Below are 18,152 nucleotides of genomic sequence, written 5' to 3'. Positions count from 1 at the left end.
AGTCACGGGCCTCACACCTGACATATGGCACTCGCCTTTTGGACAAGCTAGCATTTCTGGTTGTGCAACTCCAGGCCTCAAGGTCCGGATCCATGTCAGGTTTTCCGGATACCCCTCATTAATATTCGTGAGACAGATTTGCATACAATGATTCTAAATGTATGCACATTTTTCCTCATGAAAATGAATCAGGGATAGCCTGAAAACCCATCAGGATCCCGGCCCTTGAGGCCTGGAGTTGGACAACCAGCAACAGTGTATTTGTTGTCTCTTTTATTCGGCCACACCCTGGTGGTTTTGCAGATGTTTCACCCTGTTGTGTATCTCGGCTTTTGTTATTTCCCTTTGTGGCGCCCCCCTTTCAGTTTAGGGAGGCACCCTCGCAGTTAAGCGACTTAAAGGCTGGATTCACCCAAGCTTTGTGCCACATTATGAAACATTCTGCCTTTTATCCCCGCTCTGTTGCACCCAACACACAGCAGATTTGCCGGCTTTGAAGCAAAGCCCATGACACCAATCTACCACATTTACACATGCAAATGTATCTGAGTGTAATTTGCATGAGTTAACATTTATGAATATATTTTCACGTGCAGAAGATATTTCAATGTGTTTGTTGATGTTAGCCTAGGACGTTGAATGTTGCGCGCATGGCTTGCCCAGACTTAGTAGGCTTGTGTGTCTTGCATCAGTATTCAGACCCCGGGATACCTTCGCGCGAAGTAAATCTGCACCTCGAAAACACATTGTGTATAGGCGCATTATAAATACCTAATAAAAAAAAAATAGCTCAGCGACTTAAGCGCGTACCTCAGTCATCTGTACTCAGCCTGCAAAACACAGGTTTAAATACTTACGTGGCCCTTTTCCATCTAACTAAGTAGCATTGCATTGGATAATGATGTTTCCTGTGGAGCCCTGTTCTTATATGTTTTTGTGCGCCCTGATGCTGCGGGTTCCCGGCGCGTTATAAATAACTAAATAAATAAATAAATAAATAAAATAAACCCTTATTATTGCAGAGGTTGGAAGAGGAGGGATTCTGGCATGAATAGCTTTATAAAACTGTGATATAATTATTGGACATGTGGCAGGATATTCCTGGGTAGGAAATGGGGCTTAGCGGCTAAGGTGTTGATTGTGAAACTAGGAGACATACATTCTAATCCGCCTTCCTTTTTCGACTATCTTTTGTGCTCTAGTGCAAATGATTCTATCACAAGGTGCCCGAGGTGTGTTGCCAGCCACGATATGGGAGCACTTGATGATAATATCAGTTTTTATATAGCGCAAGCTCATCCGAGGGCATGAAAGCGCCGTACTAACAGTTAATATCATTACCCACTGCGTGGTACTCAATGAATTGACTTCGGAAGGTTGAAAGGCTGAGTTGGCCCTGCCAGGATTTGAACCTGCGTCAGCTGGGCTACCCACAGGTGTCAGAAACGAGTGCTCAGCTTGCTGTGCAATCTGACCGGCCTGAAGGCCAGCATTAAGTGGTCATTTGCATTTACTCACAAAGGCCTTCCCACTGCTTCCCAGGCTTTTCTCCTATCCAGCGAATTATTGAGACTATGCCAGTTGCAGCAAGCAACAAGGAGCCTCTTTGGCTTGCCACCTGACTTGGCGCAATGGAGAATATCTGGTTTCAGCCATGTGACATCTCACAGAGAGCCCACATTGGGTCTGGTCTGCTTCTAGGTCGTGGCCCAAACACCTAAAAGTCTGATTGATGGTAAACCTATTTTGTAATGTTTGCATGGGTCCTCATTACAAGTTTGCCGGTCCGGAAACAACGGTGCCGGTAACTTTACGGGTCCGCGGGCAGGTGCCTGCAGACTTTCATGGAAGCACCGGCACCGTTATTAGTGGTGCCGGTGCTTCCGTGGTCCCCACTCCCATGGGAATGGGGATCAACATTTTACTGGCGCCTGATTTACTGGGCCACTGGGATTGTAATGCCCCGGTGTTTCCGGCAAGTCAGGCAGCGGTAAATCATTACGGGTCTGGCAGCTATCTGCTGGTTTTACTGGCATGGTTACCACCAGACCCGTAATGAGGGCCTTTGTTTGAAAGCCAATGAGCATATGGAACTGTAGGTCACCCACTACACACCCCTGATAGCGCACAGCGGCTGCACAGCAGAGCTACTTACCTCTGAATTAATGCTTAAGTTTTCACATTGCTGCAAAGGGACATTCTTAAGCTTAATTGTGCATTGAAAAATTCGAACTGTTGCTTCACACATCGCCTTAAACACACACATTCCCCCACATAGTCCATAGACTTCCCCGCTGCGGCCATGCACACTGCATTTAGACATGGGTGACTACCAGGGTCTTGACCACCCTCACATAACTATAATGGCTGAAATGCACACACGCACCCCCCAAACCTTTCCCAAATTTCCGTCTTAGGACGTTCAACCAAACGTACGTTGGGACCATAATTATGGTGAAAGGCGCTTTAACAAATGTCAAAATGAATGAATGAATGAACTGACATCTCTGGAGTTCATGTTATGAGTGGACATGGAGACAATCATGTTATTTAGAAATGAAGAAGGTTTATTGCAGTAATGGAATTTTTAACAAACCTATAAACACCTTTTTGTGTCTCTGTGTCTCTGTGACCGGACCCGCATCGTGGCCCTGCCAAGGGGAGCGCAGGGAGTCCACCTCAACCCCACACGGGTCCTTGAATGCTGGCAGGTCCCCCTCCCGCCCCCTCTTCACCTGCATTGATGGCAGCCTCTGGGCTGCAGAGGAAGTCGCACGGCCGCCCCTGAAGCCACAGAGCAAGGACGCCGGAAACCTCGTGGCGGTGATGTGCCTCCCTGTAAGGGGCACACCTATGGCACAACACCGGCACAGGACGCACAAGATGGGATGTGTGGCACCAAAGGGATGCCGAGCTATCTACAACACTGGCCAGCAAAGGAGCGAGGCTCCAGCCGGCGCGGGGCCAAGTCCACTAACCCACCAAGGAAAATGTTTAAAGGCCTTTTATAGGTGCCCTATATAGGTGCCCTATATAGGTGCCCACTAGGCCACCAGGGTTATTACCAAAGACATTCAGATCCTTCTCTTCCAAGGTCACCAAAGACTTTCAGATCATTCTCTGCCTGGGTTCCCAAAGACGTCAAAATCCTTCTCTGCCAGCACCACCAAAAACATTCAGATGCTTCTCTGCCAGGGACACCAAAGTCGTTCAGATCGTTCTCTGCCTGGGTCACTGTGGCTTAATTTAGCCACATTTACCTTGTTTTTACCTTGTTTTCCTGCCAGTGTGAGCCTCTTGTTTTGGAGCTAAATCACCACTATTCTAGCAAAGGCGTGATGGTATTCAGTGTTAATTTAATAAAACACCTGTTTGGTTTGACCCAGTGACCTGTCGGTTTTTAATAGACTAATTCATATACCGTACATGTTTTATGTCAAACCAAGAGAAAACATTTTTTATTATTTGCTTGGTCAGTTATAAATTGCCAAAACATTAGACAAAACCAAACAAATAACAATTAAAAGGCTAACTAATTTGTTGAAACACACAATGATATACAAAATCAAAAATGCATAAAAAATAAGCAAAGATAAGTGGAGCAAACCAAACAAACAAATTATTAATCAATATGCAGGTGCTTCTCTAGCTAGCTAATCAGAGATTTAAAAAGAAAAAGGAAAAATACTGCCCAACGAGTGAATTGGTGGGCTCAGGGGTTTACATCGGTCTCAAATCCTTAGTATGAGAGACCCTAAGCCTATAAGGGTTTGTATCTACTTGTCACGCAGGGCTGAATACGTTTCGGCTGTGATTAAAAGGATAATACCGCCTTCCTCAGGACCAAGAAGAAAAGGATTTGGAGCAACCCTTGAGTTACAGAATTGGAAAGAGTTTTTACTTGTCTGTGGGTTCTTCTACTTGACATACAAAAAACATTGTCAATGATTGTGTAGAACCCACTCTCCAATGATTTGAAACAAAAGTGATAAGTACAAGTGGATAGTTGGCGTACCACCTAGATCCACCAACTATATGCAATGACCCATATCTAAAGTTCTGTGCAGCCTGCTCAAGAATGAACAGACATAAGTGAGGAAGACAGAGGTACAGCACCCATGCATGGTGTTATGCCCTGGTTTTTCTGAAGTAACAGAGAGTTATCCCTGGCGGGGATTTGTGAAATGCAAATACTTTTGTGATAGTTTTGTTGTCTAACTTACCCTCAGTATTTGAACAATCGCAAAGGCTGGCTATGTATGATGGCAGTTGCGGGCTTGAGCTTATGGCTGTGAGACACGGGGAACGGTAGATGTAGAACAGTATCCAGGTTATTATAAGAATATCTATGTGTCTAAGTCCATTTAACACTGTGGAGTAAAGACAACTGGTTGAAAAAGGCACATCACATGAAGTAATGCCTGCGTTATGTGTGCCGTGTATCCCTAGCCTCGCCGCGTGCGGCTAAAGAAGGGTCCTCCGTGGCTGTGCTCATGAAGATATCGATGTGCACTCTGTGTTTGGCATGTTCTGCTTGCAGTCTGAATCGGAGAAATTGAAAGAAAGGTGGAAACGAATAAAGTAAGGAAGCTGGTCATTTGCATGTGTAAAGGCAAGAAATGTCCTAGGACTAACCTCAACCCGCTGCATCTAGGGGCAAAGAGTCTAATATCTGTGACAGTAAAATCTGTCAGCGTTCTTATCTCGGTGTGCCGCTGTCGGTGGGAATGCGTCAGCAGGAGCTAAGAAAAGGAGGCCATGTGACCTAATGTTACTAAGATCGTGTGTGCAGCAATCTCAATGGTGACATTGGTCGCTTGTACATAATCACTACTCGGAGATGGTAACTAAGGCTGCTCAGAGTAACCTCTTTACACTGCTTCAGGAAATGATATTCCTTATACCTAAGACAGGTGATGACTCTTTAGGCGTTCTTCTGTTTCGCATTCTGCTATCAGTCGGAATGCTCCAGTTAACGCTTAATGGAGACACGGGATCCCAGTGTTACTGCGATCGGGTATAGTGCAACGTGCTAGTTGGCTAAGATTGTTCAAGCATAATAACCGTATCCTTCTGGTTGTTTGGGCTACTTGCCTCGCTTTTTTGCTTCTCTGCAGCTAGCTGCTTCTGGTCTGTCTGGGAAATCTCAGTGACTCGTAGGGCACCTGCTCTAAGTGCTAGACCTAGTGTCTGGTTGTGAACAAGGTTGTATTGGTTATTCGGCCATCTTGGAAAGGTGGCTGGTATGGGCTGATGGTCTGAGTACCGGAGGTCCACAGCCAGGGTGATGATTGTGTAAGTACCCATGTGGTGGCATATTAATTGATGCAGAATATGGCTGTATCCTATGCTACAGTAGTAAGCTCAAAAATGTTTGCTGGCGTAATCCCTTCGGATTTCTCCTGAGCATTGTTGAATGAGTGCGTGCCTCTGCATAGGGCTATATGCTAAGCCGCATTAGTGAGCAATGAAAGGGTATGCCTGTGTAATGTCTGGCAGCGTTTCCTGAGGAAGGCTGAGTCAGTGCATGCCTTGGCATGAAACCCATCTAAATGATCTGGCTTATGTATTTATCTATCACGTGGTGGCCTGTGTCTGTAGATCCAACCAAAGTATACTAGTGTGTGAGTATGGTTGCAGATATAGGCTATGATCGTTCGTGCACCTGGGTAAGATACATCCACTGGTTGGCACGACGGTGGAGCAACACATACCTGGTAGCTTGTTATTCTCAATAAAGTCCTTTGGGAGTTAGGTCGAGTGTGGAAATAGTGGGCTGAGTTGCATATAGCAAACTGTGGCTCACACCCGTGATGTATCCAAGGCACAGAGGCAGAGTTGAGTTCTTATGCAAAGGTGGATGTAATGCACCTAGGACTTGCTTAGAACAATCTGGTTCTAGTGTCAATTGGCTGTTTTACTGGAATGTGGGCATCTCTTTGTTCAAATCATCCTGTAGGCTATTGACGCTGTAAATCCAGCGGGCCTCTTCGTTTAGTACGTCCAACACCCACCATTTTAAGTCCTCTACTTTATGTCGTTTCTCCAGGTAATGTGAAACCAGAGGTGCTGACAAGCCTTTGCACCTAATCCTTGACCTGTGCTCATTTATTCTCAGGTGTACTGCCCTTGATGTTTGCCCCACATATTTTTAAGCCAAAAGGGCACTGTATGCAGTAGACAACATTGGTTGTTTTACAGTTTGACAGGAATCTAAGTTCCCATTCTTTGCCATTAACCATAAAGCATGACTTTTTGGTAGTGTATTTGCATGCCTGGCATGTCCCACATGGAAAATGTCCTTTTAGTGGGCGTAAATCCCACCTAGAGGAGGTTGCTCTGTTCTGTATCTTAGAATGAACATGTTTGTCTTTTAGGTTCTTTGATCAAATAAATGCAAATAGAGGTAAGGCATTATTGCACATGCATGTCCTGACCTGAAGCCAATATTTGCTAATCATTTTTTTGATTTGGAAGGATTTTATCTTATAAGTTGTTACACATGTAATTCTCTCTTCCTGATCATCCTTGTTTTTAGGTTTTAGTAGCGTTTCCCTGGGACAAGATTTTGCTCTTTTAAGAGCATAGGACACCAATTTCTTTGGGTACCCCCTGTCTTTAAGGTTAGTACCTAGTTTGGTAGCGTATGTGTGGAAGTCCTGGATAGTCAAACAGTTACGTCTCAGACATAAGAACTGGCTGAATGGTAGATTATCCTTAAGGGATCTCGGATGGAAGCTATCATAGTGGAGTGGAGTATTCCTGTTGGTAGTTTTCTTGAATAGCGAATATGCTAGTTGGCCATTCAATCCTTTAATAATTAAATCAAGAAAGTGTATCTGTGTATCATGTGTCTGCCTACATGGTGAATTTGATGGTTGGGTGACAGCTGTTTAGCCCGATAAGGTAGTTGTTCAGAGGTTCCCTTTGGCCCTTCCATATGAAGTTGATATCATCTATGAACCTATGCCAATAAGTAATGTATTGTTCATAGGGGTTTCTTTCACTTAACACATATTCTTCCTCGAAGGCCACCATGTATAATATTGCTAGGCATGGGGCAAATGCCGCTCCCATAGCTGTACCTTGTATCTGCAGATAGTGCTGATTTCCATACATAAAACAATATTTGTTAAGGCGATGCTCATTAGGTCTCCAATAAATTCCGCTGGAACTCTTTGTTGGGTAGCTCCATGTGTGAGAGCTGCTCTGATCTTATCTATGGCTTCTTCCTGTGGGATATTAGTGTATAGTGATTGTATGTCTATTGTTACCAGGAGATCCTCATTGGCATCATATGGTAAGTTCTCGAACAGCTTGATGGTGGCCATAGTGTCTCTTAGATATGTTGTGGTGTTTTTACTAATTGGTTGTAGGAACATATCCACAAACTTGCACAATGGTTTGACTATGGACCCACATTCTGATACTATGGGTCTTCCCGGGGTTGTTTCAGAGTTCATGTGGATCTTGTGTAGTGCATAAAAAGATGGTATTCTTCTCTCTGAGTAATTGAGATATTCAAATTCTTCTTTCGATATCCATCCTCTATCTGCCCCAAATTGTGTTGTTTCCAATATTTCCTGTTGTATTTCCTTAGACGGATAATTGCAGAATGGTCTTTAGATTTGCTGGCCCTGTAGCAGCTTCATTACCATGGAGTTATACTGTTATTTTAGGAAGACCACTATTCCTCCTCCCTTAGTGGCAGTTTTTATTATTAGTCTTTCATCCATTATTAAAGTATATAATGCTTCACATTCCCTGTTGGACATATTGTATCTAATTTGCTGTCTTTTATTGCTCAATCTCTTCAAATCATTTAGGACACGTGCTTCAAAAAGTAGTACTTCCTTAGGTACTTGATGGTCCTCTGGTGTAAAGGTTGAGAGGATCCGAAGTCCTGTGTCCTCCCTTTCTCGAGAAGTGACATTATCCATAAAGAAACACTGTAATCTGACTTTCCTGAAAAATTGTTTGACTTCCAATTCCGATGTAAACCAATCTGTAGGATTCGTAGGTACAAAGGATAAACCTTTTGTTAGCACTGCCAATTGGTGTAGGGTGAGTTGAATACCTGAGAGATTGAACACTCGTGGTAACATGCTATCTCTAATTGTGCCCTGAATTGGATAGATCCTACCCGGTAATGGCCCAAAATGTTGCCCTCAGAATTCGGCCTCCTGAAATTCAAACTTTTTTTCACGTGCCCCCTTACACCACATATATATGTGGGGGGGTGGTACATAATAGTATTATGGGGGTGCGGGGGTCTTCCCCACATATGTTTGTAGTGTAAAGGTTTTTTTCTTTTAAAAAAAAAGGAAAGGCAGCATTTTCAGCCGTCGGAATTCTGGGGGTCGTAGTAATCTCATAGATCCGTTCCTACCTATTGGTTGTACCTCCTCCTGCGTGGTATCTGTCCTCTAATTGAGCTCCAGTTTCTGGGGCGGGGCTTCCACACTTTCATTTTGTTATGCAGAGAAGGGAGGGAAGCCTTTCCTGAAACTTACAGCATAAAAAGGCTTCCCCCACCTCTCTGCTTAACAAAAAGCAAGTGCGCACATGCACCCCCTCCCCTCGGATGTGAAAGAATACTTAGCATTGTTATAGGTTGACTTGCATCCATGGGGAGGGGCCTCCTGAGGGGTACACTTGCAGAGAGGTGAGGGAAGCCTTGTTGTATGTTAGTGAATTATGCATGCATGCATGTGTGCAAGGAATGTGTATATATTATGTAGTGTGTGTGTGTGCGTGTTAGAGTGAGTGAAGGAGTGCATGATGAATGGGGACTAGGTGCACATGTGAATGAGCGCGTGCACAGTAAATAGGAGTGCGAGTGAATGGTATGTTAAAATGAGTGAGTGAATGTTGTGTAAATGTGTGTGTGCACACTTATGTGTAATGCTGGGCAGAGGAGCTGATTTTGGCGGGAAGAGGGTAGGAATAGGGGTGTTGGGGTGAGTGGGAGAGGGAAGGGTGGTGGCACACTGTACTACTGTCTGGTCCCGTGGTGGTCAATTTTGCTTAAATGGTGATGCCTGATCCGATACCTGGGCTTTATATATAAATATTATCAAAGCAACCAAATGTGTATGTTCTCCTTAAATCCAATCACTTGGGTATTCTTACTGGCATATTGCTCTTACTTGGGCCTCATGCCAGACAGCCCTAAGGGGATGAAAGAGAGGGGGGCCGAGCCTCCTAGTTAGCCCCGCGCAGTTTCTGAAGTGGCCCCTCCCATCACCAGTTAGCCCCCCCCCCCCCCCTCCTGAAATTCCGGTTTCGTGGGCACCCTTGATGTGGGGCGAGCTAGGAGGAATTAGTAACGCAGAACCTTCGCCACCTGCGTATCCTCTTAGTGCTGACGCTGGCATCCATCTGCGGTGGGCAGCCCAACGCAGAACTGTGGCTTCTCAGTGACTTGTCGGCACTTGCTTTTTGTGTAACCTCACACACCAAAGGGATTGCGTTTGTGTGGCCCTGTCCCCGTTGCATCATTAGAGTGTGGGAAGTAGCCCCCTTTCCCAGCAACTGACTGTGGTTTGTCATTGTGGCTTGCTGACAACCTGAGATAACGCTGTGTCATATCATTATCGAAGCATCACGCGGGTCACATGACTAATAAGTATTAGGCCCAAGTGGCCGGGCACGTGGATGAGATGAACCACTGCACAGGAAACCAAAATGAAGATGGAAACAAGCAGCCAATAACATTTTAGTGCACATACATTTTAACAATGCATACCCCACTCTATCTCTTGCTCCTGCCCCCCTCTTTATCGTTTTTTATTGAATTTCTGGCAGATGTGCTTAAACCTGATCACTCTTTTTCAAGCAATGATCTGTCAAGGCTTCTCTCAGCGGGGCCTCGATGAAGCGATAATAACCTGTATCCAAATATGTGATGTTCATGATACGATAGATTATTTATAACGCGCTTAATAAACCCAGAGGTTTCTAAGCGTGGGCTCAGGGATCGAACCTGTGTTGCTCCTGTCGTTTTGCTTCCAAGGCGAGCACGTTGCCGCTGAGCTATCCTCTCGAGACATGGGATTTATACTATGCATCTTAGCCGTTTGCATGGTCCTCGGGCACACTGGAGGATCTGAAAATAAGAGGGGATGGGATGGGTTTGAAGGCGGGAGGAGAGGGAAAGCGCACAAGTACTTTTCCAGTTATGTTGCTAGTTTCAATTCGGAACAAAACCGGCCACAGTTTGGGTTTCTTTCTAGGTGGTGTGGGTTGGTGGGTGTATGGGTGCTTGAGTGCATGCAAGAGGCCGTGTATGCCAGTGCCACAGACATGCATTGCCCATGTTGTGATTTTGTGAGTTATTAGAGGAGGTGTGTAGGTTTGCTGTTTGGTGTCATTATGCGATGGTGTGTTATAGATGGAGTGTGGTATACTTGGTTAGCATGTGGTGTGTTTGCAGTAGTATGGGTTCGTGTGGGGAAAGAGGACAATCCTCATGGCTGAGGGTTGAGGGTTACATTACTGTTACGCTGGTAGTTTGTTGAGTAACTGGAACTTATTGTGCTGTGATCAGCTATGTTTGCCCCCCCCCCCACCTCTCCCCTTTGGCCTATGGATTGCGAGTTAGCTTGGCAAGTCAAAGAGCCATGATTTTACTGCTTTTGCGAAGGTAAGGTGTTCTTCTATTGTGCGTATTTCCTTGGGGAGTGAGTTCCAGTGTTTGTTTGAGATATCTGAAAAAAGCTGATCCACTGTATTTTATTTACGAATAACGTTTACATTCAAGGCGTATGTCATTGCTAGACTTCAAGGTTCTTTTTGGCTGATAGATGGAAAAATGCATTTGTTGCAGGAATTCGCACCATTGGGCATGAATTGCTCTGTGAACAATGCAAAGCGCTTTGAAGTAAATCTTTTTCTTAACTAGTAGCCAGTTTGAAGATCTAAGTGCTGGCATAATGTCTTCTCTCTTGCTGAGTCTTAGAAGGAGTCTCCCTGCGTTCTGGATGCGTTGTAGTTTTTTGGGGAGGTAGTCCGGCATGCCAAGGCAAATTTTGTTGGCGTAATCTATCCTTGACATGACGAGTGAGAGGATGCTGAGTGTTATGTGGGAAAGTGAGAAAGACTAATATCTGTGTGACAGAATGTAGTGGAAAGAGCATTTACTTGAGATTCCAGTGTTAGGTCACATTGGCGGCTTCCGGTCTTGCTCCCATTTCCGTAGACCACAGTATAGGCATTGCATGGAGCGCTTATTGGATATGATGATGATTTCGGTTTTATCTGGTTTGAGCTTAAGGTTGTTGCTTATGCACTGACTTGTAGATGCAGTTGACGAGGGTTTGGTCAATTTCATCACTGATGATGATTTTACCGACGATGTGAGTATTATCTGCATAGTTATCGCATGTCATTCCTTGTCGCTTGAGCTTCATGAGCGCAGCCAGGTAAATGTTGAAGAGCAGTAGTCAGAGAGATGAGCCTTGGGGAACCTCTCAAGTGAGTATGGGTGAGGTTGATCTAAAAGGGGGTACTGAGGTGGTTTCCATTCTCTCCGTCTGGAAGGTTTTCACCCATGGTAGTGCGATGTTGCTTAACCCGGTTCATTCTTTTCTGTTGTTGAGGGTTGCATGGTTGACTGTGTCAAAAGCCGATGAAAGGCCTATAAGTATCATGACGGAAGTGGCGCTGGAGTCCTAATTCATTTACAGGTCGTCCCAAATGGAGAGTAGAGCCGATTCAGTTCCGCTCACAGGCTTGAAACTGACTTGTGCCTGGTCCAGTGGCGGTTGGTTTCCACATGTCAGGATTGTAAATGTTTTTGTATTTCTAGCAGTTTGGCCATGTTTGATATTGGGCGGTAGTTTGCAGGGTGGTCTATCCTTCCCGTGGGATCCATCAGAAGAGGATTGATGTTGGCAGATTTGAAGCTCCAATGGACGGTTCCTGTATCCAACGAATGGCATGGTTCATGAGGTTAGAAGTATTGTGTGGGTGTTTCTTTGCTGAGGACCACTGTTTGGTCTAGTGTTTGGCAATCAATTGCACACAAATAGAGCAAAGAAAACCAAAGCGTTCCTTTTATGGTGCCTAGTTCAGACCATGGCAGAAGCCTCTGCTACCAATGCATTTGTTTACCATCCAATGGCAGCAAATGAGCTATTGGAGTCCAAACTGAACTGCATAGTTGCAACTAATGCCCGGGGGAGTCTGGTGACTATGTTCTCCCAATCTCTGTTCACTTCCCGGCAAAGCCTGAGGCCTCTGCAGACACCTCCACTGCCTGCTCTTTCTCTCTATCTCTCTTTCTCCCCTAATGATGCACTATACACGTCACAGAGCAAGCCCCCAGAAGCAAAGGCACACCCATTGTACTCTAAAATCCCCTCACAATTGGGCTTTCTAGAAGAAGTGACATTTGGGGGATTGAAAGAACGTGCTCACCAAGTTTCTGGAATGTAAACATAGAAGCCAGGGTGGCCCCTGGCGAGGTGCTAGTTGATCGAGGAGTCCCCATGCATTGCCCAGGTGATGCACAACGTTGTGCTACATATTGTGCCTGGGACTGACAGAGCTGAGCCCATGGGGGGAGGGATGCGTGGGGGGAGTGAGGCAGGTGTATAGTCTTTGGAAGGGACCAGACCCTCTAGTCGATTTGCCCCAGAACCAGTAGCAGTACTTGCTTTCTGGGTGCCATTCTCTTCAGACGTACCAGGAGGTTGTACACACATCAGCTACTGTGAGTTAGTGGCGGGGTAGCGGGGGGACAAACAGAGAGAGAGAGAAAGGGTCAGAGAGAGAGACAGGGAGAATGTTTTCAGGACTGGGGGCTTCTGTCTGGAGTCATAGGAGTCTGAAAGTCTTATTTTAAGAGACACCCAGAACTAACTTACAGCCCCAGCTCAGATTACTCTCTCTTCCTATCCCCCTGCACATACAGAGCAGCAGACTAAAGAGGTCCCAACTCTTTCCATTTACACCCCATCCTACCCACAATTCAAAAAATCATTGAAAACTTGGTTATTCAACCAATATTAAACTGAACTAATATCACCTATCCATCCTGACCGGACCCCACCCTCCACTTGTATATATACATATATATACACTGTATGTAACATTGCCTTTGTTCTATCGTGTTCTTCTGCTATAATGTAAAGATTGTACTTACCCACTGTCTGTAACTACGCCACGATACCTCCGGGTCTGGGCGTATAATAAATGTAATAAATAAATAAATAAAATCCTATTCTGGGGACAGAGAATCCGGTCAGTGGCGGGACTTCTGTGATGACCTTCAATGAACTTGTTTTCTGTTCCCTGGACCATCCAGACAGAAGGGATAAGGCCAACCCGCTCATCTACACTGAGTGGGGGGCCAGGGGATTAGAAGGCTATAATAATATTTACTATTCATGCAAGGCACCCCACAAAGTGAATTTGCTGTTGCCACTGATAATTAGTGCTACTGTTACCATCTAAAAGGTATTCCTTCATGGACCTCTGAAGCTTGTGAGGATATTCCGAAGGGTCAAACGAAGACAAGCAGTGTCTTCAAGCAGTCTGGTGCGGTCTACACAAGCGATGCGCACCCACACCGAGCAGATAGCTGGACGTAATGTGAGGGCAGGGATCCGCAAAGATTTAAGAAGACTAAAGTGCATAATGGGGTTGTGGGCAGATAAGATTTTGAGCTGGGAGTATTTTACTCCCCTCTTTTGGAAGTTTGGTGGTGAAAGGTCTCTTCAGGGAGTAAACAAATTAGTTGTCTTGGTCAACTGGCTATTCTATCAGGTGGTTTTGATCTAACACGTGCTTTTTTTGTGATCAATAATTGCTATGCATAAAATGTATCTTGTAAGTCCTCTCCAGATTGGGGGTGATGGGGTTTGTGCTGCAGCTGCCGCTTGTCTCAACACAACAGTTCAGGTGGCAACAAGAGTCAGACACCTGCCAATAGCCTCCCCCCTTTTTTTTCTGACTAGTTGTCTGATTTTATGGAATGAACACGGGATGTGCAGGTTGTGGCATTGTGGGGTGGTGGGCAAGTATGCACATTCATTCATTTGCCACCTGCTGGACATTAACTAAGGCTCTGAGATGGGCGAGGGGTCTGCTGGTATGGAAGTGGGCTCTGGTGGGGTTTGTGCAAGCGTTTGCTTGGGGTACTTTTTCTTTGTTATAGATTATTTGTAAAAGGTTTTTCTCCACTTTGTGCATTATTATTAATGTGCTTTGGTTTAAAGTTAACCCTATATAGTCCAACGTTTAGATACAATTCATGAAACAAATTAATTCATCTGATATAATACAGAAAATTAATTCATCTGATATAATACACACATGTCCCTAAATAGTAATACAAAAATCGTTAAGTACATTTGAAAAAAGTAGGTTTGAAAAAAAACTACTAATAATAATAATAATGATAATAAAATAAAAAGTAGGTTTGATGTGTAGTTGCACTTTTTTTTTTAACCCTGTCATGTCCTTTTCCTACAGCACCTGCAGAGTTTGTGCAGCACCCGCAGTCCATATCCCGGCCTGTTGGGACCACCGCCATCTTCACTTGCCTGGCCCAGGGGGAGCCGGCCCCCCAGATCACGTGGCTAAAGAACGGTCAAACACTGGACCCCACTGAGCACATCAAGCTGAAGAACAATAACAGGTGTGAATATTCACCCCCTCGCCCCGTCTTGGGAGGGTTGTGAGGAGGGTGAGGCATGGCCTACCCTCATAGATGAGTCTGCTGTACTCTGCTTTCCCTAGGTCTCTCTACCCTAAGCTCCGGTCATTGGTTTAGCTTTGGGCATTGCTCTGGTTCCTCTCCACTAGTTTTGGAATATTCTTCTAGCCCACGTCAGGAAGAGCGTCGGATCCACTTTCCCACTCCCCACTTGTCATTTCTCTCTCTCTCTCTCTCTCTCTCTCTCTCTCTCTCTCTCTCTCTCTCTCTCTCTCTCTTCTCTCTCTTTCCCTCTTTCTCTCTCCCCCTCTTTCTCTTTCTCACTCTGCTTCCCTCTCTTTTTCTCTCTCTCTCGTTCTTTCTCTGCCTACCATTTCCTCCCTTCCTCCCTCCTCTCTTCTTTCCTCCCACACTCTTTCTCTCCCTCTTTCTCTTTCTCTTTCTCTTTCTCTTTCTCTTTCTTTCTCTTTCTCTTTCTCTTTCTCTTTCTCTCTCTTTCTCTTTCTCTTTCTCTTTCTTTCTCTTTCTCTTTCTCTTTCTCTTTCTCTCTCTTTCTCTTTCTCTTTCTCTTTCTTTCTCTTTCTCTTTCTCTTTCTCTTTCTCTCTCTTTCTCTTTCTCTTTCTCCCTTGCTCTTTCTCTCCCTCTTTCTCCTTCTCTCTCTCTCTCTCTCTCTCTCTCTCTCTCTCTCTCTCTCTCTTTCTCTCTCTCTGTCTCTCTCTCTCTCTTCTTCTTACTCTACTTGTGGTGTTCCCCAGGGTTCTAACCTCTCTCCCTGTCTTTTCAACCAATACCTGGCAACTCTCTCCCACCACATTGCCATATTCTGCTTTAAAATCCAGTGCTATGCTGACGACACTCAACTCATTTTCAGGCTGCCCTTGGCCACCTCCTCTCCTTCTCTCATCTCTGATTGCCTAACTGCCATTCAAGATTGGTGTGCTGCCAATGATGTTTGTCTGAATGCCAGCAAGACGGAGATCCTCCTTATCGGCTCACCTTTACCTTCCTTTCCCCTCACTCTCTGGCCGGCCTTCCTTGGCCCTTCTCCTACCCCCACCTGCGAGGATAAGAACCTCAGGGTCATCTTAGACTCCACACTTCCCTTCTCCGCCCACATCTCTGATGTCTCTAAAAAGTCAAACTTCCTACTGCACCTCCTCAAAGGTAATCTGCCTTTCCTCTCCTTTCCCTAAAAGCTCATTGTCTCCCAAGCCCTGGTTCTCTCTAGGTTGGACTATTGTAACAGCCTCAAACACTTGCTTTGATTTTGACAGAATGGGTCATACAGCAGACAGCTGGTGAGGGGGCAGAGTGGCCTTTGGCCACAAGGGTATGAGAGTGGATCACTAAGGGGGGATGGCACAGTGTGGGGGCACATATTGCGTTGAGGCTCACAGTGGGTGAAGGACTCTTGGAGCAGGCGAGGAGGCACAGAATCAGGGATTCGTGTCACGGTAGTTCTGATACACCGGTATCATTGTCAGGGGGTCCAGTACGGCTTCAGTTTGGGTCTCAGGGGTTGAATGAGTTTTCGGTGGTGCCATGGACTCTAAGAAGCAGCTACATATATTATGATTCATCTGTGCCCCAAAACTAAGTGGCAGGGAACATTGATAATCAAGAATGGGGCACCTGGGCAAAATATATGGTAGCCCAGTACTGTAATTGCTCAGCCAAGGGAGTGCACATAAGAGATGTGTAGTCCTAGTGTACTGGCATAACATAGGGCTGGGGTCTGCAACCTGTGGCTCTCCAGATGGTTTGGACTACGACTCCCATGCTCCATCACTATTAATTATGTTGGCCAGGGCTGGTAGGAATTGTAGTCCAAAAGATGTGGCGAGCCAAAGGTTGCAGACCCCTGCCATGGGGGATGATGAGAGCATGATACTTTGTCAGTGAGTGAAGAAAGTACATAACAGGAGCAAATCAGCAGGGAGGTGTGAGAATTAGGAGATGGTTGTAGAGCAAGCAGAGAACCAGTTGAAGGAGAGCTGAAGCAGAGGTCAGAGTGGTGAAACAGAGAGAAGGAGTGGTGGAGGATGGAGAGGTCGGGGGTTGAATTTCTTCGGAAAAGTTGTGTAGATTCCATTTCACACACTGACACAAGCAGCCACACACACTGAGACAAGCAGACACTGCAAGTCTGGTCCAAGCCGGCAGCCATCTATATATATAGAATGCATAGGTATGTTTCCGTACTCACCTGATGCACTTCATCAGTGTTAGGTTGCTGTCCAAATGGCAAAGTGCAACTCTGTGTGCCCTTCCACTTCAACAACAGGTATCATTTTAACAAACAGAATGAGCACGGTTCTGCGCAGTCACCTTCACCTTCCACTATCACAAACATTCGGAAGAATTTCAAGTTACTTCTTTCCACCCCCACTTCTCTTCACACAGGGCACAGTGGTTCCAGTGTCAATGAACAGTTAAGTACAGGCTCAAAGTTTCAGTCTCTAAAGAGCAAAACGCTGTAGGACAAATGCCTCCTCACAAGCTAAAACCGAAAGTAGGTGCTGTAATTATGCTACTGTGCAATCTTATGCCATCACAGGGACTCTGCAATGCAACAAGGTTGACAATTACGTGTCTACAAAGACACATCATAGAGGCCTGTGTGATCGATGGAACTTTGATACTGTTCTTATACCACGCATAACTCTCATTCCATCTGATGCGTTTAGCCTTTTCAATGACCATTAATAATTCACAGGGACCTACGTCCCATTCCTGGAAGCGATCAGTGGTAATTCCGATATTTAAGAATAATGTGCCTTTTTGCACCAAAGGCACTTCAAAGCACCTGCAAGTAAAGTGAGGAGGGAGATTGGGGAATTGGTGGGGGAAAGTGCTATAAGCAGTCACTGCCGGCACATTGTACATTCCTGGTTACTAAACATTCATATGTTATATACATGTGTGAGGACATCTTTGCCAAAAAGGTCACCCAAGCAGAGCCCAATAACCGTGTATGGGCAGGAGATCGTTAGACATACACTCAAACATCTCAATAATTATGGTTCTCAATTCTTTGGACCCTCTGAGGTGGTTGGATCGCGTCTATCTTTGTATATGTCTGAGATGGCTATCATGTACAAAAAAGACTTGAGGTTATTTCATAATTCCTTTCAGTTCTTAAGTCAAGTTATTTCGAATGTTTGGTGCTATAGCAACTTCATCCTTGTTCTTGGCAGACATGGGTTTATTTGCTGATCTTTCTCCTGGGTGGACATACCTTTGGGTAGGAGGAGAGATGTTTAAGTTCCTTTCATTACAAATGGTGGGAGGTGCTATACAAACACAAGATAACATAACACATTATGGCGTTAAGCACCCGTTCCAAGGGCTGGAACTGCTTCTTAACACTATTAGCACCTGTCCCATAGGCTAAGATGGGGCTAATTTAAAGTATTTTCTTTCCATGAATGGATCTCCTTGTGAAGTCCCATTCGTGGAACGAAACTACTGTTTTAAGATGGCCACCAT

The 18,152-nt window shown here is 45.2% G+C and overlaps 1 protein-coding gene across 1 annotated transcript in view; it reads left to right on the top strand.

Moving 5' to 3' along the window:
- Positions 1-18,152, top strand: part of IGDCC3 (immunoglobulin superfamily DCC subclass member 3) — a 460,612-nt gene that overhangs the window by 328,283 nt on the left and 114,177 nt on the right. The window contains exon 7 of the mRNA XM_069625110.1: positions 14,479-14,644. Coding sequence (XP_069481211.1) covers positions 14,479-14,644 — 166 coding nt within the window. The remainder of the gene's footprint in view (positions 1-14,478; positions 14,645-18,152) is intronic.

This window comes from Ambystoma mexicanum, chromosome 11 (assembly GCF_040938575.1).
Source record: "Ambystoma mexicanum isolate Mex_15411 chromosome 11, UKY_AmexF1_1, whole genome shotgun sequence".
NCBI lineage: Eukaryota > Metazoa > Chordata > Amphibia > Caudata > Ambystomatidae > Ambystoma > Ambystoma mexicanum.
Note: the sequence above shows the minus strand (reverse complement) of the source record. Positions and strands in the feature narration are given on the sequence as shown.